The sequence below is a fragment of the Kogia breviceps genome, chromosome 11 (genome assembly GCF_026419965.1).
Source record: "Kogia breviceps isolate mKogBre1 chromosome 11, mKogBre1 haplotype 1, whole genome shotgun sequence".
NCBI lineage: Eukaryota > Metazoa > Chordata > Mammalia > Artiodactyla > Physeteridae > Kogia > Kogia breviceps.
Window position 1 is genome coordinate 12545808 of NC_081320.1, and position 23239 is coordinate 12569046.

The 23239-nt window shown below is 38.6% G+C and overlaps 1 protein-coding gene across 3 annotated transcripts in view; it reads left to right on the forward strand.

Moving 5' to 3' along the window:
* The window catches only part of EIF2AK3 (eukaryotic translation initiation factor 2 alpha kinase 3), a 71651-nt gene that overhangs the window by 16728 nt on the left and 31684 nt on the right, over positions 1–23239 (forward strand). For 2 of the 3 annotated variants that reach the window (XM_059079347.2, XM_059079348.2), the window contains 6 exons: positions 15750–15944; positions 18215–18348; positions 20000–20234; positions 20818–20980; positions 21966–22106; positions 23075–23197. In XM_059079347.2, coding sequence (XP_058935330.1) covers positions 15750–15944; positions 18215–18348; positions 20000–20234; positions 20818–20980; positions 21966–22106; positions 23075–23197 — 991 coding nt within the window. Of the gene's footprint in view, positions 1–15749; positions 15945–16734; positions 16820–18214; positions 18349–19999; positions 20235–20817; positions 20981–21965; positions 22107–23074; positions 23198–23239 lie in introns of those variants that run through there. The other variant, XM_067007244.1, reaches the window with a different exon arrangement.

Genomic DNA, 23239 nt, shown 5'->3' on the forward strand with positions numbered 1-23239 from the left:
TCCCCATGGGTTATATCTATCTAAACTTAAGCCATATTAAAAATTAAAACAGAAATTTAAAGAACACTTAGATTATTTTTAAAAACGAACCCTGTTGCATTGCACGTAGCATAAATAATATATTTTTGTGAAGAATAAGTGGGGACTTCCTTGGCGGTCCTGTGGTTAAGAATTCGCCTTCCATTGCAGGGAGTGTGGGTTCGATCTCTGGTCAGGGAGCTAAGATCCCACATGCCTTGGGGCCAAAATACCAAAACAGAAGCAATATTGTAACAAATTCAATGAAGACTTTGAAAATGGTCCACATAAAAATATCTTTAGAAAAAAAAAAGAAAGAAAAAGTGTATTTCCCCAAAAAATAATTTAATGAGAAAAGTGGCATTGTTTTATATTTTTGCAAATCTCTTTTAATTTCCAGTTTAATAGAAGACAACTTGATTTTCCTATATGCTTCTGCATTCGATATGTTGCATTGTTGTTTTGTTTGAACTGTATGAAGAATAAAATCCATATGTAGGTGGAGAAAGGGAGTATTTTAGTAGCCTTTTCAGTTGATTGTGATCATTCTTTTTTGCTTCTACATGAGAACAAATGGAAGTTTCTGAAAGGTTAGTTGCACCATGGAATCTGAAACCATATCAATGAACTGTTGTACTCTGTACCAGTAACATCCATTGGTCTGTCTTGCCTTTTACTCGTGCATGATTTTCTAACATCATTTGGAAAATATTGATTCATTTGAGTTACACAGATCTTCCAGATGTTGACATATTTCCTTATAGAATATTTTGTAAACTCAAATTTTTTACTGTCACCACTGATCTCATCAGAAAAGTCTTCTAGTACTGGGAAGCTGTCAAGCTCACATGGGTAGATATAGCTATTCCAAAATTGTAATTTTCATTTGAAAACTTGGATTTTATCATTAACACAGTCAGTTGTTTTCCTTGAAGTGAGAGATTCACTTCATTTTGAGAAAACGTCTGCCAAATACCCAAGTCTCATCACTGTAGCTTTTCTCTCAATTTTTCAAGTAAAAATGGAGCTTTGTGAGCAATGCCGCTAGTTTCAGCTCAAAACTCAGTCACACAAGTGCTTTTCCTCAAAACATAACTTCAGTTCGTGGCAGAAGTCCTTAATGCACACCTCCTGGTTAGTCGGGCAGAATAGTAACAATATACGTACGCAGGTCACAGTTTAATGAAATTAATTTTATTGTTTCATCAGAACATTTTCGAGTGAAACCTTTTTCTTCTTTTTTTTTTGCTGCGAGTGTGTGACAGTGAAGATGCCAGGACTGTGAGTTTGGTACCTTATTCATGCTTTAGTCACCGTTGCTTTTATACCATCAATGCAAATAGCACCCCAGGGAAAGGCAAATAGCACCTTCTTATGAAAACCATTTGACCCTCTGCACCTCAAACAGAGTCCACAGGCCACATTTTGAGAATGACTGATCTAGTATATAATAGAAATATCACCATTATGAGAGTATTCGTAAGGTTATAATCATTAACAAGGAGAGAGGACTGTATTTCGAGCTTGGGTCACCTGTTATTCAGCAAGGTGTGTATCGCTCAGTATCTAGAAGTTATGTTCAGAATCTGGACAAAACACCACCAAAAGAGGAACAAAAACTGCTATTTGAAATGCCCTGGATTGGATGCAGTACCCTTCTAAATGCATCTGATAAACAATTTTATGACGGTCCCTAACTTTTTGGGAGGAATAGTTAATAATTTTCTCTGTCTGAAGCTCAGCGTTTGCTAGGACAGGAAGTGTGCAGAGGAGAGCTGGGTACAGCAGGCAGGAACTGGTGGGGAGATGTAGCAGGAACCACCCAGGTGACAATTGGAGGCTCCCTTTGGAGACTCCTCTATTAGAATGTCAGTTTCTCCACCCTTTCATCAAGAGTGGTACAAAGATGAAACCAATGAAACCCAGAAGGCCAGGGAAGATGTATTCTCTGTGCAGTGATTCTTAAAGTGACTTATCTAATGAGAAGCTGAAGGCTAAAGGATTTGATAGACTGTATAATAATTTTTAAGTTATTAATGATAGAGGAATTGGTTACGGATCACATGTACTTTTGCTAGAATAATAAAGTAAAAGCATCACAGGAACTTTGTAGGCCGTGTGGTGTGGAGGCGGCACTGGGATTCAGAGGCTTCAGTTCTAGTCATGATGCTGCTGTTAACTGGCTGTGTGACCCAGCTAATTATTTCAGTAGAGCTTTAATTTCCTCCTCTGTAAAATTATGGATTGGACTAAATTTCTTCTTGTTGTTTTTAAAAAATTTTTGGCTGTGTTGTGCAGCTTGTAGGATCTTAGCTCCTTGACCAGGGATCGAACCCATGCCCCCTGCAGCGGAAGCGCAGAGTTGTTTTTTTGTTTGTTTGGTTTTTTGCAGTACGCGGGCCTCTCACTGCCGCAGCCTCCCCCGTTGTGGAGCACAGGCTCTGGACGCGCAGGCTCAGAGGCCATGGCTCATGGGCCCAGCCGCTCCGCGGCATGTGGGATCCTCCTGGACCGGGGCATGAACCCGTGTCCCCTGCATCGGCAGGCGGACTCCCAACCACTGCGCCACCAGAGAAGCCCATAAATCTAATACTTTTGATCATAGCTAAGAATTTTGTTTTTAATTTTCAGAAGGACCACCTGAGGTAAAATCTGATTTGCTTTCCACTGTTAATTTATATGCAGATTCAACCTTGAAAAACCACTAAGGAGATTTGGCAGTGGTTCCTCATTGATTGTCTTAAAATTCTGTTTTGTGACATTTTAGCATAGTTTTTCTTTGGGGTCTCTGGGTGGCATTTGGATCACAGTTCACCAAATCTAAGTAGACCTAATATCCTTGAACTGTCTACTTCTCTGTGTTTTGGAACACATTTATAAATACAAAGACCTTCTTCCTTATCTGTATTTAGAATGCATATTATAATTGTGTATATATAACTAGTCTGTCCTTAGACAATACCTTTACCTTTTCTTTATTTAGAGATACCATAATTGTTTTTTGTTTCAGTTTTCTGTTAAAATGTCCTCTTTTTTTATTTTTTTCCTCTTAAAAAGAACAAACAACTCTCTTATAAGTCTATAGTTAGAGTTTGGGGTTTTGTTTTATTTTATTTTAGGCATGTTTCTCCCCAAGGGACGCACTGCCTTTCTGTTTCAGACAGGTGCAGAAACAGACAACTGTGATGCTGAAGCTTTCCAGCCTGCGCACTGCAGAGTCAGACTGCAGTCATGAAGAAGGGCCTTCATAGGTTGGGGGGATCTTTTGAAAAGGGTACATTTTTAATGGCTACTTGATTTGTTCACCAGGGGTCCATTAGTAGGCCTTTTTGAGTATTGCTTTATTAAAAGAGGATCTGTAGTCTGTTTTTGTTTGTTTGTTTGTTTGTTTTTGTGGTACGCAGGCCTCTCACTGTTGTGGCCTCTCCCGTTGCAGAGCACAGGCTCTGGACGCGCAGGCTCAGCGGCCATGGCTCACGGGCCCAGCCGCTCTGCGGCATGTGGGATCTTCCCAGACCGGGGCACGAACCCGTGTCCCCTGCATCGGCAGGCGGATTCTCAACCACTGTGCCACCAGGGAAGCCCTGTAGTCTGTTTTAAAGATAGTCTATACTGAAAGATGTCTGGTCATTTGGCAGTTTTTCATCTGTACATAAACTAGCACAATTTGAGCCTTAGATGAACACCATCTAAGATGGTGGTTTATTTGGAAAAGTCACTGTCAATCACAGAGCAAGCCAATATTTAAATAATTGCTTAGGTTAATTGCTTTTCTTTTAATTATAGAAATGAAACTTTTTTAAAATTTAATTTTGTTTTATTAATCCCTTAGCATGGCTGAAAACAGTGCTGTGAACTAAATCGATTTATTCCAGCACGCATGTTGCCAAGTGAGAAATTGATTTGACTCTGTTTTGTAGGAAATTGACTTCTCATGCACATTATTTATCTCCTTTACGAATGAATAATAATTTAAGTGAAGGCAAAGATAGGTACTTAAATCTGTATTTTTCCCCGTGAATGCAAAAAGTATACTTCAGAAGTTAACCTGGTAGTTTTCCTTGAGGTATTTTGTTTTGTAGGTTAACTATAGGTTAAGGAAAGAAAGAATGAAATAATAATTATCTACTTGGTATATCACTGCTCTTGGTCAATAATTCACAATCTTTGACGATCATAAATACCAACTCATTTCAGGATTTCTTTTTTCTTCTGCATTTTCTTTCTTTTTTTTTTTTTAACCTACATTTCCTTTTAAGCATGTCAGATGGGATGCCTTCTTCGACTAATATCCAGATCTACTGAAAGATCTCATAATCCCTCACGTTTAGATCACGTAACTCGTTGTTAACCATGATGCCTCCTCCTTAGTCTTTGAGGTACGATTCCCGGGAATGCTTTACTTTCAGCAGATAAGTTTCCTTTACTTACCCCGTCATGGTAATTTCAATGTTTTCCTTGAAATCTAGGGAAATGTTTAAAAAATTGTTTCCTCAACACAACAATGTTGGAACATCTTTTTTTTTTTTCTCATAAAGTCACAAATAGTCAATTTTTTCAACTAGTAGTCTGGTCAGTTGCTCATTTTACTTTAAGAGTTACCATTTTGTGTTCGATATATAGTGTAACATTTTTGAAGAATTAAAATATACAAAAATATGCCTGTTAACTTCTCTTTAATATTGTTTATCTTTTTGGCCAATAAAGTACTTTATGAACCTTTAGAACTTCTATATTCAAAAGTGACTTTTAGGGCTGATAGATATTTCTGGTGAGTCAAAGACTGGTCACAGTTTGATGTATTTAATTCTTATATCGAACTCATCTTTATATAGTTTTAAGACTTTGTTTTTAGATGGGTGTTGTGAATTCAGGATTGGGAAAGAGATACAGTTGGCTCTTGGACAACTTTGGAGATAGGGGTGCCAACCCTTCATGCAGTGGAAGATCCTACATAACTTCTCCATGGGCCTCTGTATCCACGGTCCCATGTTTGCAAATTCAACCGTGGATCGTGGAGTACTGGAGTATGTATTTAGTGACAAAAATTCACTTGTAAGTGGATTCATGCAGTGCAAACACACAGTCAAGGGCCAACTGTTATTGACATGGCATAATTAAGCTTTCTGCTTTCTCCTTGAATTTACTTTTGGAGTGACTATTTGAATTCTAAAAGCTTTTTTGCAATATGTGAAATTTAGTGTTAACGAACCATAGTCATTTCTGAAGTTTCCTTATGGAGAATAAAAGAAGGCTCATGATGAATTTATAGATAGTCAGATTAAGAGTTTGTATTTTCGTTTTTAACTTTTTTCTTTAACAAGTATATGTATATATGCACTCACACACGAATTACCTTAGAGGTTCAGAATAGCAGCCCTGGATCATTACGTCTACTTAGCAAGTATTGCTTGACTAGCACCTTATAGTTTGCAAAGTGACATCACATCCATTCTTATTTATTCCTTAACATAGCCTTATAAAATACTCTTATTAACCCCCATTTTCCAGATGAGAAAATTGGGGCTCAAAATGGTTCAGAGGTTTGTCTGATGTAGTAAAGCAGAGACTCAACCCTAGATCCTTGGGCTTATTTCTTGCCCCCTTTCCAATATTTCATGCCTTTTAAAATACCTCAATACTTACCAGTGTGTTTGCATTTTCTGTTCTAATAATTATAATTCTCAATGTGCTTTATCAGGAACAATCACTCAAAGACCTCATATAGAGAGCAGACTTAGCACGGCGCTCAGCACATTGTGAGCACTTAACTGCTTCTTAACCCTAGTGGGAGACTCAAAGATACTTGAACTTACCACACCCAAAACTGAACTGGTCTTTAAGGGGACAGGGGATCCTGCAGGGCTGTGCACTGGGGTATAGCAATGCCCAGGACAGATGAGATCCTTGCCATCATGGAACTTACATGACACTATGTGGAGCCAGATGGGGAGCCAGATATGAACTGATTATAGTGTCAGTATCCTAAGTGAGTTGTGGTAACTGTCACAAGGACGGGTAGAACTAAGACTTAGCAAGGATACCTGACCTCCCAAGCTGGAAAGTCAGAGAAGGCCTCTCAGAAGAAATTATGTTTACGACTGAGATCCTTTGAGGAGAAAGAGCTGCAAGAAATGGGTAGAGAGTCTGGGAAGGACTGCTCTGGGAGAGGAAACAGCTGTCGTCAAGGCCCTGCAGCAGGAATGGTCAATCTGGAAGAAAGTAGGTGAATCCCTAAAATCCTTCTAAAATCAATCTCTCCTGTAGTCTACTGACTACTGACTACATATATTGTCAGTCTCTACTGACCGTAGAGAATGGACTGGAAGAGGAAGAAGAGCAGAAGTGGGGAGACCAGTTAAGAGACCAGTCTAGTACAGATGGGGATGATAAGGTGACCGAGGAAGTGAGTGAAGTAAAGTGATGGATTGAAGAGAAGTTTAAGGAGGGAAGTCTTTACGAAATGAAAAGACCAAAGGAGGAATTAGCAGTAAATTAAGAACAGGTGGGGGAGTTCTCTGGCAGTCCAGCGGTTAGGACTCCGTGCTTTCACTGCCGAGGGCCTGGGTTCAATCCCTGGTCGGGGAACTAAGATTCCCACAAGCCGCTGGTGCGGCCAAAAAAATATAAATAAATAAAAATAAAAGTGTCCCCCGAGACTGCTCCCTGGCCCCTTTAAAAAAAAAAAAAAGAAAAGAAAAGGAACAGGTGTAGAGAGGGAGAAAATGAATTTGTTTAGATGTGGTGAGTGCCGAGTGACCTTGAGTGCTCTCCAAGCAGAGATGTTAAGAAAGCCTGTGCATATGTGGGTCTGGTGCTCTCAAGAGGAAAAGTCTGGGCTGAAGAGAAAAGTTAGAAGTGTTAGTGTCCTGGGAACTGAGAGGAGCAGTCACCTGGAAGGAGAGTAGGGTGAGAAGATGACCTCCAACCAAACTTTCAGAATCCCTAACATGAAAAAAAATTTTTTAGAAGGATATTTATTTATTTATCTATCTATCTGTCTATCTATCTATTTTTTTTTTATTTATGGCTGCGTTGGTTCTTGGTTGCCGCGCGGGCTTTCTCTAGTTGCAGCGAGCGGGGCTACTCTTCGTTGCGGTGCGCGGGCTTCTCACTGCGGTGGCTTCTCTTGTCGCAGAGCAAGGGCTCTAGGTGCGCGGGCTTCAGTAGTTGTGGCGCATGGGCTTAGTTGCTCCGCGGCATGTGGGATGTTCCCGGATCAGGGCTCAAAACCATGTCTCCTGCATTGGCAGGCGGATTCTTGACCACTGTACCACCAGGGACGTCCTTCCCTAACATTTTAAAATTCAGGTAGAGAGTGATGAGTCAGAGAGAAGAGAAGGTTTCAAGGAGAGATTGGCTTTAGTAGGATTTTAGGGATTTTCCTGCTTTCTTCCACATTTCCCCAATGGTTAGTTGGTGTGAATTCTTTATAAATATTTTCTAAATATAGATACTTAACAATGCAAATGCCTCATTAAGAGAATCCTGTGGTTCATCAAAGTCTCATTGAAAGTCTTACAACAAAAGAAAACGTTAAAAACCCATTCTGTTTTGACTCTGGAAGAATTGAGGGGGACAGGGGAAGGAGTGAGAAAAGCAGGAGGCCTGTGGATCTCCAGAGTGGTAGAAACATTCATTGGTAGTTTAGGGACCAGAAGACGTACCTTTTCAAAAAGCTGTGGAGAGGGCTTTTGAGGATCCAGTGCAGGAATTTTGAGGAATTTTGTAAAAGAATAGAGTGTTAGTTTTTGCCCAAGGTCACATTAGTGAGTGGTTGGTGGAGTCGGGGACCCAGGGATGGGGCTGGATGAGCCGCAGTCACCTCCCGGTGGACACGTTTCCATTTCATATGTTGGATGCCTGCTGTTGCCTCGCCCTACCTCTGTTTCCAAAACAGCTAGCATGGCAAAGAAAGTAATTGTTCTGGGCAAAGGGGATTTCCAGGTATCAAAAAAAGTCAACAGTTTAACACTTTCAGTGAAATGTTTTTCATGTATTTTACATCTTCCCAATCTTGGTGACTTTTATCTTTTAACTAATTCCTTGAGGTCATCATTGGAAGCATCATTTGTTGTATTATACCAGAGGTGCTTGGAGTTCCTGAGGTAGGACGGAGAAAGGGTGTCCCTTTCATGAATACTCTAGAGTAGTTGGTTTTTTTCCATCCTTTTCCCAGATAGTCTATGTCCATTTTTCCTTATCTCTGTCTCATGGATCTGCATCTTTCCACATGCTTTTTCACTGTTTCTTCCCCCTTCCTCCCTTTTAACTCTTACTGCTGCTTAGCTTGTACTTGGGACTTGGCTTTTATAACTGTCAGGGCCAGTGTGATCCTTTTCCCTCTTTCTTGGTTAGGGTACACACTGGATATACAACTTTGTGGATTTGAAAGTGTTTAATGTGAGTCACTACTTGAGAAAATGCTAGTGTATACAAATCCAGCTTCCAAAGCCGAATGAGGAAAGTTCTTCTTCTATAGAAAAATTCTAGCTAATAAATGTGGAAAGAATGATAGAATTAGAAGTCATTATTTTACTGAAGTAGTTGATCATCAGTGGATACTAAAATAGTGAAAAGTTGGTGGGACACTTTAAAATAGAGGGATCAGGCTGACTGCCTTGAATCCACTGATTAATAGTAACAAATGCGACAACTCGGGTTGGCAAACTTTTTCTGTAAAGGGCTAGATAGTAAATATCTTGGGCTTTGCGGGCCATACGGTCTCTGTAGTTGTAGTGGGAAAGCAGTCATAGACAATACAGAAATGAATGAGCATGCCTGTGTTCCAATAAAACTTTGCTTACAGGAACACGCACTGGGTCAGATTTGGCCCGTGAGCTGTCGTTTGCTGACCTCTGTTAAAATAGGAAGTATACAGCACCACCTGTGAAGTAGCCTTGTCCAAAAAAATCAAACCTGCATCAGATCAAAGCTCCAGTCCTAATTACACTTTTTGAGAAGATACAGGGAATAAAGGAACAAGTTAAGTGACATGCAAAATCCAAACTGCGGGACATTCTGTAGGGTGAATAATCTGGTTTCTCAAGTAAATCAATGCACGGAAAAAGGAGTGAAAGGGGCCCTTAGAGGGGACAAAAAGAATCAAATATAATATGTGGAGTTTAAGTTCCTTGTTGAAGCAAACCAATTATATAGTATGTCTTGCAATATCAGGGAAATTTGAATATTAGATGATTTTCAGGAATTACTCTCAATTCTGTTAGATGTAACATTGGCATGGTAGTTACTTCTCAGCAATGAATACTGAAGTATGTATAGGTGAAATGACATGATGCCGGTGATTGACTTTAAAATACTCTCATTAACAAATATATGTAGTGGATGGGTGGAGAGTATGAAAATGTCGATGATTGTTGAAACTGGGTGACAGATACATGGGGGTTTATTATATTCATCTCTACATTTTATGTTTCAAAACTTTCATATTAAGTTAAAATAAAGTTGAATATACCCCCAAAAGTGTATGTGTTGATGGTGGGTGGTTGGGGGTGGGTGGGTGGGGAGGTAGCTGCATAGAAAAAGCAGGAAGAACTGAATGAAAATCTATTCTTGCATATTAGAAGAATTTTTGTTTTTATTGCTGGTTAGATTCATTTTAGTAGCAGTACTTCCTTTATTTTCTCAGTTGAAGTTCCTTCTGCCACTTGAAAATGGAGTTCTTATCTCACATTCTGTTTTCAGATAGAGTCCTTGATTACACGTGCCGCTGGTATTCACTACGCCAGTTAAGAGTTTGTTCAGAAATGGTAATTGAATTACTTTACTACACTGCTTTGTGATTGCGAGGTTAAAGACCTTGACTGGATCTTAGGTACCGAGTTTGCCAGCTGATTTGACAAGCCTTTTATTTTGAAATTATTAACAGGGAAAAGCAAATAGAGGAAAAAACCCCAAATAACAAGCATTTGTATTTTTAAAAATGACTGAAGTGGGAAGCAAGTCACATCATTAGTTTGAGATGCAGAGCAGCGAATCAGAACAAATAGCTGCTTCCAGAGACAAATCAGTGGAATGTGAAAATGCATCACCATAACCTACATTTTTTTATGCCAAGAGATTTGCAGTTGACTCTCCGGGTGACTCATTCCTATGCTGGGAGGGTGAGGTAATGCTCTTCTGAGGGGTGATGTCATCTCTCTACCTGAACTGCAGGCATATATCTCTTCTTGTGGCTCTCAAGGAAATAACACCATCTGCTCTCACAGATGCAGCCTGAAAGACTTCACAACGATTGGTGCAGAGGTTAGCAGCCGTGGGTATGAGTCATAAGCAGCCAATTAGTGAAGAGCAGCTATTTAAAAGTGAACTTCAAAATCACAGTCCAGGAATATGACATGATTGAGTATTGAATCATAATGCTTTTTTGTTTTGGGTTTTGCACTCTTCTTTTAAAATAAGGCAGTTTTTCTCAACATGGTCAGTCACGTGAAATCTTCTTGGTTGTTTAATTGCAGATAAGTTTGCTTTCTTTTACATTTGGAAGCAGTGATGAATTTTAGCTCCTATTTGTTTGATGGATTTTCTGGTTTGTTTTTTTGTTGGGGGGAGTGGGGGCGGTTGCACTTAGAAGCCATTGTGTTCCCTAAGGACCTGCTACTTCTTTAGAGGAAAAGAAGTTGTTTAATGGAAAAGGAAACAAGTAAAAATAAACGTTATTTGTTTACTAGAGACCCACTAACCCCTCTTCCTCTTTCTTGTAGAGACGCACACCTGCTCTCCCTATTTGTACTCAACCAGTACTACTGTTAACATTACCAGACAATACCTATTTTTTAGGTATTTGTGATAATTTTTTTGTGATAATTTTATCACAATTTGAATTTATTCTAGTAAATGGAATAGAGAATACCTAACATAATATGGAAGGTAGAGAACAGTAAACACTGGATTTTCTAACTGATATGTAACATAAAATGGGAGATCACATTGGCTAAATACTACAGTACTGTTACTGTAGGGTATATAAACTATGACCTAAATCTGTTCTTAATGACAACCTCAAGTTGGACATTCTACAAAAGATAAAAATAAAAAGTTTTAATTTTTGAAAATATAATCTTTTATTTGTTGTTATCAAGAAATATAAGAAAGCAAAGAATAAAATAGTAATGTTAAAATTCTGAGATAATATGAGGTGGTATACATACGTATGTATGGTATACATACATACTGATGTCGTTTGAGAGCTTACTAAAAATCAAATTTTTTTAAATAAAAGTAGTAGTTGGAGATCTTTAAATATCCAGAATTATGATGAGCCTTCAGTTTAATGGTCTAGTCTTCCGAGTTTAATTACAGAGCCCCTTCAAGGCTCTTGAGTATCTTTCTTTTCTTTTTAACCTCTTATTTGGAAATAATTTCACACTACAAAAAGTTGCACACTTTTTGGTATGAAAAAAACCCAACCCTTTATATACCCAGATTTATCTGCTCAGAACGTGTTTGCTTTATCATTTGAGTTGTGTCTCTCTCTCTCTTATCTCCCAAATCCCCATACATACTCTTTTTTTCTTGAAACATCTAAAGATAAATATCCATTGTAGCCCTTTACTCCTAAATGCTTCAGTGTGCATTTCCTAATAGAGATAGGAAATTTCTCTATTCTCTTACATAATCACAGTACAGTTATCAGCTTCATAAATTTATATTGACATTTTACCGTCCATATTCCAGTTTCATCAGTTGACCTAAATAATGTCTTTTATAGCGTTCTCCACTCCCAGTACAGCATCTAGTGTAGGGTCATGTAATACATTTACTTGTTACATTAGTCCCTTTTAATCTGGATTTTTTTCCCCACAGACTTTATCTTGTATGATGTTGACATTTTTTTTAACATCTTTATTGGAGTATAATTGCTTTACAATGCTGTGTTAGTTTCTGCTGTATAACAAAGTGAATCAGCTATACGTATACATATATCCCCATATCCCCTCCCTCTTGCGTCTCCCTCCCTCCCTCCCCATGCCACCCCTCTAGGTGGTCACACAGCACCGAGCTGATCTCCCTGTGCTATGCGGCTGCTTCCCACTAGCTTTCTATTTTACGTTTGGTAGTGTATATATGGACCTTGACATTTTTGAAGAATATAGTTTCTCTGATCTTTTACTGATATTTTAAAAAAATAGAACTTTCCTCATTTTGTGCTTGTCGGATGTTTCCTGGTGATTAGATCCAGGCTGTGTATGCTTGGCTCAGAATGCTGCGTGGCTGATGTTGCATCCCGTCACAGGGTATCATGTCTGTCACTCATTTGATCATCCAGTCAAGGTATTGTCTGAATTCTCCACTATATAATGACTGTTTCTGTTTTTTTTTTTTTTTTTTAACTTTTTGTAACTAATAAGCAGTCTGTGGGAAGATACTTTAAGACCATGCAGATATCCTGCTCCTCATCAAAATTTTCACCTAGATTTAACACCGTGGCTGATTTTTGCCTGTTGTAGTCTTTACTATGATGTCTGCAAGATGCTAATTTTTCCAACGCCAGTCCTCCCTTCATATTTACCAGTAGACATTTGGCATTTCATTGCAGTAAAAACCCTCTCTTCTCCCCCATATGTTGTTTATTTTATCTATTTGTTATCAATGCAGATGCATGAATTCCTTATTTTTTTTTCAATGTTTTATAATTCAGTACTTAATCATTCTGTTGCTTAAATTCCAGATGCGGTCAGTGACATGTTTCTGTCTTTTTTTGTGCATATCTTTACTTTTTAGACTAATAAGATGTTAAAGGCTCATCTTGTACCTGCCCTGCCCCAGCCCTGGAGTCAGCTGTTTCTCTCAGGAACCTTTGTTCTTTTGGTGGGCAATGGAATTAGATAACAAAATCTGGGCACTAGGTTTGAGTGCATTACTTTTACAGCCACTGAATAAACATAAATGTATACACATTAGTACCTGATAAATATTTGTTAGAGGCACAATAAACAATTTTTGAGACTGTAATGGTGTCTCAGTTTACAGTTACAGAAAAAAGTGCAGTATTAAGACTTTCGTCAGCGAACTTATGCTGCTAAAATTTTCTTGGATTTCACAGCAAAAACGTAAGTGATGCTAGCTTGAAGGCCAGATAGGGTTTCAGTGGGCAGGGTGGGTACAGGAGGGTGTTCCAGGGAGAAGAAATGACATAACTGAACAGTAACAGTAAAAACATTAAATATCCTGCTTAAGTAATGACACCTGATTTCCACCCACGTGGGGAAAAGTGAAAGACAAAAGGAAAAGGTTGTTCGAGGTCACGTATAGAGGACTTTGCATGTATGTCAGAGTTAGGATTTGGGGTCTTTAGTAAGAAGATAATGGAGAGCTGTTGAGGATTTTTCAATGGTGTCATAACAAGCTTAACTCTGATTCAGGGATTAATCTAGAAGATATGCAGAGGTTAGATCGAGGAAATTTCCAGTTAAGAACTGTAAAGAGGCTGTTATAATAGTTCAGGCAGGAGATATGAGGATTTGAACTACAAAATGAAGGAAAGAAGTGGATTAGAGTCGTGTCTTTCAACCTGTCTTCTAGAACCCCGGGGGTGTGGGGCAAAGCTGGGGTGGGTGGGAGAATATATTAGCTGAGCATCAACGGAGAACTCTTTGTGACTGAAAAGGATCCTTTAAAATATCCCTGTAAGTATCTCTTTAAAGAAGGGAATTCTGCTGCTTAAGGAACAAAGAAGTCCATAGAGAAATTTTGTTTAAAAAACAAATCAACATTTGTCTGGAGGTTTCCTGGTTTTTAAACTCATGCTTCTTTCATAGTCTCTTTTTCCAGATTTTTGAGCCTTGACAATCAGGAAAATAATCGTGTCATTAGCTGAAATAAGTCAAGTTGTGTCTGTTTTGTTTTTTTTTTTTTTTTTTTTTGGCGCGCTGTGCGGCTTGCGGGATCTTAGTTCCTTGACCAGGGATTGAACCTGGGCCACCACAGTGACAGTGCCGAGTCCTAATCACTGGATCACTAGGGAGTTCCCGAGTTGTGTCTATTTTGAAATGCCAGAAGGCCAGTGTCACAAAGCCATGTACTAATTTAACTCTTTCTCAAGAAACAAGATTTTCTTAGCCAAAATCTTTAGAGTCATCCTGAGCGCTTTTCCCGCTCATTGCGTACAGGGAATCCACCATGAAATCCTGTTGGCTTTACCTTCCAGTTATATCCCAAATCTAACCGCAGGCAACAGCTCCACTGTAGCCCACCACCAACACCACCATTATCATCTCCGAACTTCTGCTTGCTCTCCGCACCTGCATCCTTGCCTCTACAACCTGTTCCCTTTCCTCATCACAATGCACCCCCCCCCAGGCCTTTGCAAAGGCTGTTCCGCAGGTATCAGCAGAGTTAACGCTTGTGTTTAGATTTTGCTCAAATATTACTTTCTCAATGGGGCCTATCCTCAACTTAACCGTTACTGACAAGTCGTGTCCCCTCCCATGCACACATTTATCCATTCCCCCTTTATCTTGTTCTATTTTTTTCACTATGGCATTTAGCACCTAACATACTCTGTAATTATTTATTACGTTGTCTATCTCCCGATACCAGAGTTTGAGCTCCACAATGGCAGGGGTTTTTTTGTTTTGATTTGTTTTTTAATTTGTTTTGCTCCCTGGTGTATCCTAAGCAACAGAATAGTCCCTAGCATGTAGTAGGCCCTCAGTTAACATTGATAAAAGAAGGAAGGACAGCTAAGAGCATGAAATCAGTAAGCTTGGTTACCAGGCTTCTAGCTCATAGCAGATCTGAGAAAGTGAATAAAAGAAAGAATGGGATGCTGCGTAAATCAACCTGTGTTCCTTGGATCTGAACCTATGATGGTAATTGGCCTGGATGAAATAGACTTGGAAAGTGCTGCGTAAACTATCCCTTTACTAGAAAATCATATTATACGTTAACATAGTAATCTCTATAAGAACTCCCACAGTAACCTCTTCTTGAACTCACTTGGTCACAGAACTCTCCTTAGTAATTCCCTTATTGTTATGGAACACACTTGGCTCGTGGCAAACAAGAGTTTGAGGAAAACCAGACTGGAGTGTACCTGTGGGTCCCAGGACAGGTGGGTGGTTCTTTTAAGTTGCTTTTGGTGGATGAACTGTGCATGTCGTATGCTGCTCGGGAGGCCTGAGCGCCTCAGGTGAGAGACTACGGCTCTTAGTTCCTACTCTACGGTTCAGATCTTTTTATTAATTTTTTAAGATTTATTTTATTGAAGTAGAGTTGATTTACAATGTTGTGTTCATTTCTACTGTACAGCAGAGTGATTCAGTTATACATATATATATTCTTTTTCATATTCTCTTCCACTGTGGTTTATCACAGGATATTGAATATAGTGCCCTGTGCTCTACAGTGGGACCTTGTTGTTTATCCATCCTATAGATACTCGTTTGCATTTGCTAATTCCAAACTCCCAAACCATTCCTCCCCACCCACTCTCCCCCTTGGCAACCACAAGTCTATTCTCTATGTCTGTGAGTCTGTTTCTGTTTCATAGATAAGTTCATTTTTGTCGTGTTTTCGATTCCACATAAAAGTGATATATAATATGATATTTGTCTTTCTCTTTCTGTCTTACTTTGCTTAGTATGATAATCTCTAGTATGGCAGTATTTCATTGTTTTTTATGGCTGAGTAGTATTCTATTGTTTTTATGACCCACATCTTCTTTATCCATTCATAAAATCCTTTTAAAAGTTAAATTTTTGTTTTAGGTATTTGGGAATAAGATGATCATTCCTTCCCTGGATGGAGACCTCTTCCAGTGGGACCGGGACCGTGAGAGCATGGAAACAGTTCCGTTTACAGTTGAATCACTTCTTGAATCTTCTTATAAATTTGGAGATGATGTTGTCTTGGTTGGAGGAAAGTCTCTCACTACATATGGACTCAGTGCATATAGCGGAAAGGTGAGTAAAAATGTTCAGTTTGTTTGGGGAGAAATCAGAATAAATAGGAATAGAAGAGATAATTTCTTAAACGATACTATTACTGGTTGAGCTTTGTAATCATTTTCCCCTGAGGATATCATTTCTTTGATAAAAGAACTGTGAAGTAGAAAGGGGGAATATTATTAAGAGAAACTAGGGCTTCCCTGGTGGCGCAGTGGTTGAGAGTCCGCCTGCCGTTGCAGGGGACACGGGTTCGTGCCCCGGTCCGGGAAGATCCCACGTGCCGCGGAGCGGCTGGGCCCGCGAGCCATGGCCGCTGGGCCTGTGCATCTGGAGCCTGTGCCCCGCAACGGGAGAGGCCACAACAGTGAGAGGCCCGGGTAATGCAAAAAACAAAAAAAAGAACGAAACTAAATTTATCCAAGATAACAGAATGAATAGCAGAGCCAGGAATAGCAGGGGGAAGGGAATGAATAACTGTGGTCTACTGTATGTCAGGTGCATTTTTCATGCCTTATTTTGAAATCATCACAATATTTCTAATGGTTACATTTTATAATTTTCATTTGGATAGATGAGGAACCCTCCAAAGAATAATAATAATCCTGAATGATAAGAATAATTGCTACTACTTATTTCTCTAGTTTGAGCCTATCATAAGAGGATCCAAGAGGCAAGTTTGTACTCATTTTACAGATGAGAAAACCAAGACTTTCAAAGGTTCAGAAACTTCCAAGGTCAGATATGACTTAGATCTGTGTGAAGAAAAAGTCATACTGTTAATGACCTAGACTTTCTCCATTATTAGCTCTTAGGAGATCATCTGCTTCCAAGATTGGGTCTTATAACTCCATTACGGGGAATAACTAATTAAAACCATGCTTTTTGGAAAGGTAAACATCTCTTTTTAACCCCTTAATACGTTGATACTTGAATATTTGTATATAGACTTAAGATGAAAATAAGGAAGAATAGTAAAAAGACCTTTGGCCCTCAAGTTTTTCAACCTTTAAGGATCCCTTGTCTGAGTGTTAGGCCCATAGGCCCCTTGCAAGCTTCTCTGCCCTCTCCAGCCGCCTGCATGTGTATTGTATTGAGGCGGCCTTGTGATCCTTTGTTTCCTTCAGTATTCTCTTCTGTAAAACAGTGGGATTGAACCCCGTCACCTGGTTCTCTGATTTGATGTGCTGCTCCAAAATTCTGGCATTCTAGCAGGTGTGCTTCTTTCTGTGAGGATTTTGCCCACATCATCCAAAGAGTCTTCCTCTTCCTTTGAGTGAAGTTTTGAAGGAAGTACTTGAAAATACTGCAGCTGTTAGAAAAGGTTCAGATTTTTTAAAACTAAATATTTCCGTCATATGGAAATTCTGAGGTGCTTTTTTTCAAATTCACCTAGGATTTTATTAATGATATTATTACTAAGAGATCACAACTAGTTATCCATTTCTTCCATGGAAATGCTCAAAGTAAGACTTATCCCCCGAAATAAATATTCATTGGTACTTTTACGGTTCTAAATGTTTCATTTTAGGAGTCGGTGGTAATCTAGCTGTTGCTTTTTTTCCTTTTTCAGGTTATTTATTTATTTATTTTTATAAATTTCGTTGCAGTACAGTTGATTTACAATGTTGTGTTAGTTTCTGGTGTACGGCAAAGTGAATCAGTTATACATACATATATATCCACTCTTTTTCAGATTCTTTTCCCACATAGGCCATTACAGAATATTGAGTGGCGTTCCCTGTGCTATACAGTATAGCTGTTGCTTCCTTTTTTTTTTTTTTTAACAGAAACTGTGTATTTATTTATTTATTTATTCATTTTTGGCTGCGTTGGGTCTTTGTTGCTGCGCGCGGACTTTCTCTGGTTGCGGTGAGCGGGGGCTGCTCTTTGTTGCAGTGCGCGGGCTTCTCACTGCGGTGGCTTCTCTTGTGGAGCACGGGCTCTAGGCCCGTGCGCTTCCGTGGTTGCAGCATGCAGGCTCAGTAGTTGTGGCTCGCGGGCCCTAGAACGCAGGCTCAGTAGTTGTAGCGCAGAGGCTTAGTTGCTCTGCGGCAAGTGGGATCTTCCTGGACCAGGGCTCGAACCAGTGTCCCCTGCATCGGCAGGCGGATTCTAAACCACTGAGCCACCAGGGAAGCCCCCTAGCTGTTGCTTCTTAATGCTTGGCTACTTTTTACACATTTCCTTAATTTTCTTTCACTTTTTATAAAACTGTTGAGAGTCTTTTACTGTCTCTGATCTCCTGTAGCTTGTTCTCTTTACTAATTTTACTTCTGTCTTTTCAGGTGAGGTACATCTGCTCAGCTTTGGGTTGCCGCCAATGGGATAACGATGAAATGGAACAAGAAGAAGATACCCTGCTTCTGCAGCGCACCCAGAAAACCGTTAGAGCCGTCGGCCCTCGTAGTGGCAGTGAGAAGTGTGTATTCAGATAATGTTGCTGTTGATGTTTAGAAGTGCAACAAGACCAGAATTCCTCAGCTTTTTCTTTGTGGAGATTTTCTGAACTATTTTGTTTCCCCAAAAGCATACTACTCTTTTAAGAGAAATGAAGCCCCTAAATTTAAAACAGCTTCATGATTATTAACAGCTCCTGAACTGAACTTCTCACCCTGTGCTTCAGGATATGGTAACAAAGAGGAGTCCCATACAGTGACTATATATTAGCTTAGTCTTAGGTTAATGATATTTTTCATAGCAATCTCATTGATCAAAGTTCTTTGAATGCAGAAAACTCTTAAGACAAAGCTGATGTGCTTTGTTTCACTTGGGTCTGTTTGACCCTGCAATTCTCTCTAGTAGGTAGTTTCATGGTTTGTGTGACTACCACCTCGATTATAAAATAATATTTTAGTGTATTTTCTTAAAGTGTTAAAGTATAATTTGTTTGGTCAAATACTGTTTTGTTTCCTTTTTCAAATAGTGTAAATTTTTACATTTAAAGTAATGTGATTGAATTAGATATGCTTGTGGTAAATCACATGCTTGACTTTTCAAAACCTAATATTTAAATTTTATATTGCTGTGCAGTAAAAAGAAGTTGAGATCCCATCTTTATCTTTTGAAAGTGAACCAGACTTTCAAATGTTGTCTAATCTGATGCAGTATAATTCAGTTTCCTTTCCTGAAAACTGTTTTCTCAAATCCAGTGAAGAATGTATTCTTTCTACATTCCCTGGACTTTGCATCTGCTGGCAACCCGACCTTCTTCGTCCTGATGGGATTTTGTTTCCTTAAGTGTTTGAGTGCTTGCTGGGTGCTGATCTGGGAGCAGATGTTAAACTTAACAGAATTGGAGTTCTCAGAGTGGGAAGAGTCTGGCATTTAAGATCCATATTCCTTAAGTATCTATTTTTTAACAGTTGTTGGAATTCTAGGGCCATTTTATATCTTAGTGTCAAGACCATTATAGTGTCAACAGATAAGTGATCTTCCAGTGTATTAGTTATAGAGGAAACATTGCTAATACTACTTTATGGATATGGACTGAAACTCAGAAAAGGTTAAATGACTGGCCAGATCTCAGTCAGTAGAGATTTGAGATTGAAGCTGAGGTGCTATGACCTTCAGGCTTGGTATACTGGGTCACATTGCCTTTCGAGACTGTATTTTCATAAAAATCTAAAATCAGTAGCTTTCGTCTTGCCTTTTGCATTGGTTTATTGGGATATGTTAATTTCTCTGCACTTGAAGGAAATGTGTCAGGCTTTAATTAAAAGTAAGGCAGACTGCAAGCTACCTTATTTTAGGGTGACTGATGTGTTTTGAGAAAATTACCCTGATTTGGAAATGTGAACATTTGTTAGTTTCAAGGGAAAAATCTGTCCTGTAGCTGTTGTCAGGTCACAACTCTCAGAACCACTGTTTCTAAAGGGTCAGGGCCAACTTACGCCCTCTTGTGGCATAAATCAGCAAGCAGCATAGCATGCTCCTTTCCAGAAGATTGTGTTGAGTTGTTCCTTTTCTCATCACCAAATTTTAGTGTTTGCTTCTTCACTCTAGAAGAGTTCTTAATTATTTGGTCCTTTATTTAAATGTAAATTTCTAAAACACACCTTTGTAAATTTAAGGTGGAATTTCAGTGTTGGCCACTTTGAACTTCGGTATATTCCAGACATGGAAACTAGAGCCGGATTTATTGAAAGCACCTTAAAGCCCAGTGGAAACAAAGAACAGTCTAAAATTATTTCAGACGTGGAAGAACAGGAAGCTGCCATGATGGACACAGTGATAAAGGTCTCTGTTGCTGATTGGAAAGTTATGGCCTTTAGTAAGAAAGGAGGACATCTGGAGTGGGAATACCAGGTACCTAGAACCCCTGAGAATTTATAAGTATGTTTCTTTCCTTCTCAGTTTGACCAAACGTGTTGGGTAGAAGGAAGTGACTGCCATTTTGGATTTTCAGCTTGTTCTCTGTGCTCTAAGAAATTTGTGATTTTTACATCTGTTAGAATGACTATTAAGAAAAAGTCAAAAGGTTGGTGAAGATGTTGGTGAACAGTGTACAACAGTGCATCTTCGTGCAGTGTTGGTGAGAATGTAAATTGGCATAGATGTTATGGAAAACATCATGGAGTTTCCTCAGAATATTAAACAGAAATGAAGAGATCTTAAATGTTCTTAAAACACATACATATAAAATAACTGTGAGATGAATGGATATATCAATTAGCTTGATTGTGCTAATTATTTCACAGTGTATACATATATCAAAATATCACACTGTATACCATAAATACACTTTTTATTCGTCAATTATACCTCAGTAAAGCTGGAAAAGTGAAAATTTGTAAAGAAAAATTTGTGGTCTTAAAGGGTATTTCAGGAGTTGGGATACATAGAAATACTGCTTGAAATTGTTTAAAATTTCCTTTCCATTTTTGTTTAGTTTTGTACTCCCATTGCATCTGCCTGGTTGGTTAAGGATGGCAAAGTCATTCCCATCAGTCTTTTTGATGATACAAGTTACACCACTAATGATGGAGTTTTAGAAGATGAAGAAGACATCGTAGAAGCCGCCCGAGGAGCCACAGAAAACAGTGTTTACTTGGGTGAGTGGATATCTCTTATCTAGCAATAGTACATGTTGACATCTAGATTTTATTCCTACATTGTCTCTCCCTACTTCAGGTGTGCCTGTAGTAGTTTTAATTCCTAAGTACATTCTCTGGCCTTAAGATTTGTACTTTGATTTCTATTCCTGCAATTTTCTTTCATTTATCCAATTCTGAAACTTTTAATTACTATAGCGGGTTCTTTTTCTCTGAGACCTATATTTAAAAGGCTTAAAAATGTTGCCATTACATAGCATGATTTCACATTACTTATGTATCCTCAGAGTCTAAAACTTTCTACATTTGTATTTGCATCTGTATCAATTTGCTCCCCCTTAAAGGTACGTTTCTCTTTTTCTATGTATCTATACAACTTATCTGAAAAATTAAAACAAAATTCTGGTGTGCTGCTTGGCAGTTGAAAGCCTTCAATGTACTACATTTTGAAAACCCTCAAATCTAATTATTTGAACTAGTTTTGTGGGCAGATACACATAAAACTCTTTAAACTCTGTAAATGTGCTACCCGCCCCTCCATCTCAGTGAAATGCAAGAATTTGAAAGAATAACATGTCACACGTGTTATGATAGTATTTAATTGAATTGTTAGCAGTATCTCTTGAATGATAGGTGTTTAGGTTTTCTTAAGGAAAAGGTTACCTCATCTAAGCTGTTACTCTCATAAGAGTACAATGAGTTCTTTTGTTTGAATTTTCCTACTGGAAGTGTTTTCCAGTAATTACCAAAAATTATATCGTGAGAAACATTGTAACTTGTGTGTAACTTTCCTCCCCTGTTGTCGTTGAATAACCTTTGGGTCAAATTTGAGTGCTTCAGGCATGATTCTTTGGAAAGAGCTATGTAGCACATGAATAAATAACTGGAATTCATCTAATTTTATTAAATCAAAATGAACCTTTTTTTAAAAAAAATCATCAGTGCTTGATTCTAAACCTAACTGACAGTGTTCTGGTTGATTCAGGAATGTACAGAGGCCAGCTGTATCTGCAGTCATCAGTCAGAATTTCAGAAAAGTTTCCTACAAGTCCCAAGGCCTTGGAATCTGTCAACAGTGAAAATGCAATTATTCCTTTGCCAACAATCAAATGGAAACCCTTAATTCGTAAGTGAATTATGACCTTTTATAAATGTTATTAAGATGTTCAGAGGCCTAATCATGACTGTCTTTGCCCTAGTTTTGAGTATCACAGAGATCACAACTATTATATACTCTATATGTTCTGATAAACTGGGAAGGTATTTCAGACGTTAATGAATTTTAATTATCCTTTAGAACATGATTTCATTGAAACAGCAGTTACTTCTATAGAAATCAATGTCAATAAAGTGTTTCTCTAGACAGCTTAGAAAAACTCTTAACCATTCTCTGACCATGCCTTGATATCATTTAGCTCTTAACATATTTATATTAAGAATATTTATGGGACTTCCCTGGTGGCGCAGTGGTTAAGAATCTGCCTGCCAATGCAGGGGACACAGGTTTGAGCCCTGGTCTGGGAAGACCCCACATGCCACGGAGCAACTAAGCCGGCGAGCCACAACTACTGAGCCCACGTGCCACAACTGTTGAAGCCCGCGTGCCTAGAGTCCATGCTCAGTAACAAGAGAAGCCACCACCATGAGAAGCTTGTGCACTGCAGTGAAGAGTAGCCCCCGCTCACCGCAACTAGAGAAAGCCTGCGCGTAGCAATGTAGACCAAAAGCAGCCTAAAATAAATAAATTTATGTTTTTAAAAAAAGAATATTTATGAAACATCTGGTTATTACATCATGTTCTTTGAGACACTCAAATTGAATTGAATTCAAATACTAAACCATCTATTTACTTCAGCTATCTTTCTGTACCTTGTATATGTTTTTTATCATATATATCACATCATACTTTAATTACTCATTTAAATGACTCATCTCTCTACAAGACTGCTTTTCAAGAGAAAGAACGTTGGGCCATTTGTTTGACTTACATATTTGAACTGAGCTGTGCTATTTGAATATTTGTTTTTTGGATGAATGAGGCATACACATTTTCATTAAAGTCCTAACAGTTAAGATTTTACCATTTTTTTTTAGATTCTCCTTCCAGAACTCCTGTCTTGGTGGGGTCTGATGAATTTGACAAATGTCTTAGTAATGATAAGTTTTCTCATGAAGAGTACAGTAATGGTGCACTTTCAATTTTGCAGTATCCATATGGTAAGTGTGATTCCACTTGGATTGAAAATGCTGTTTTTTTTT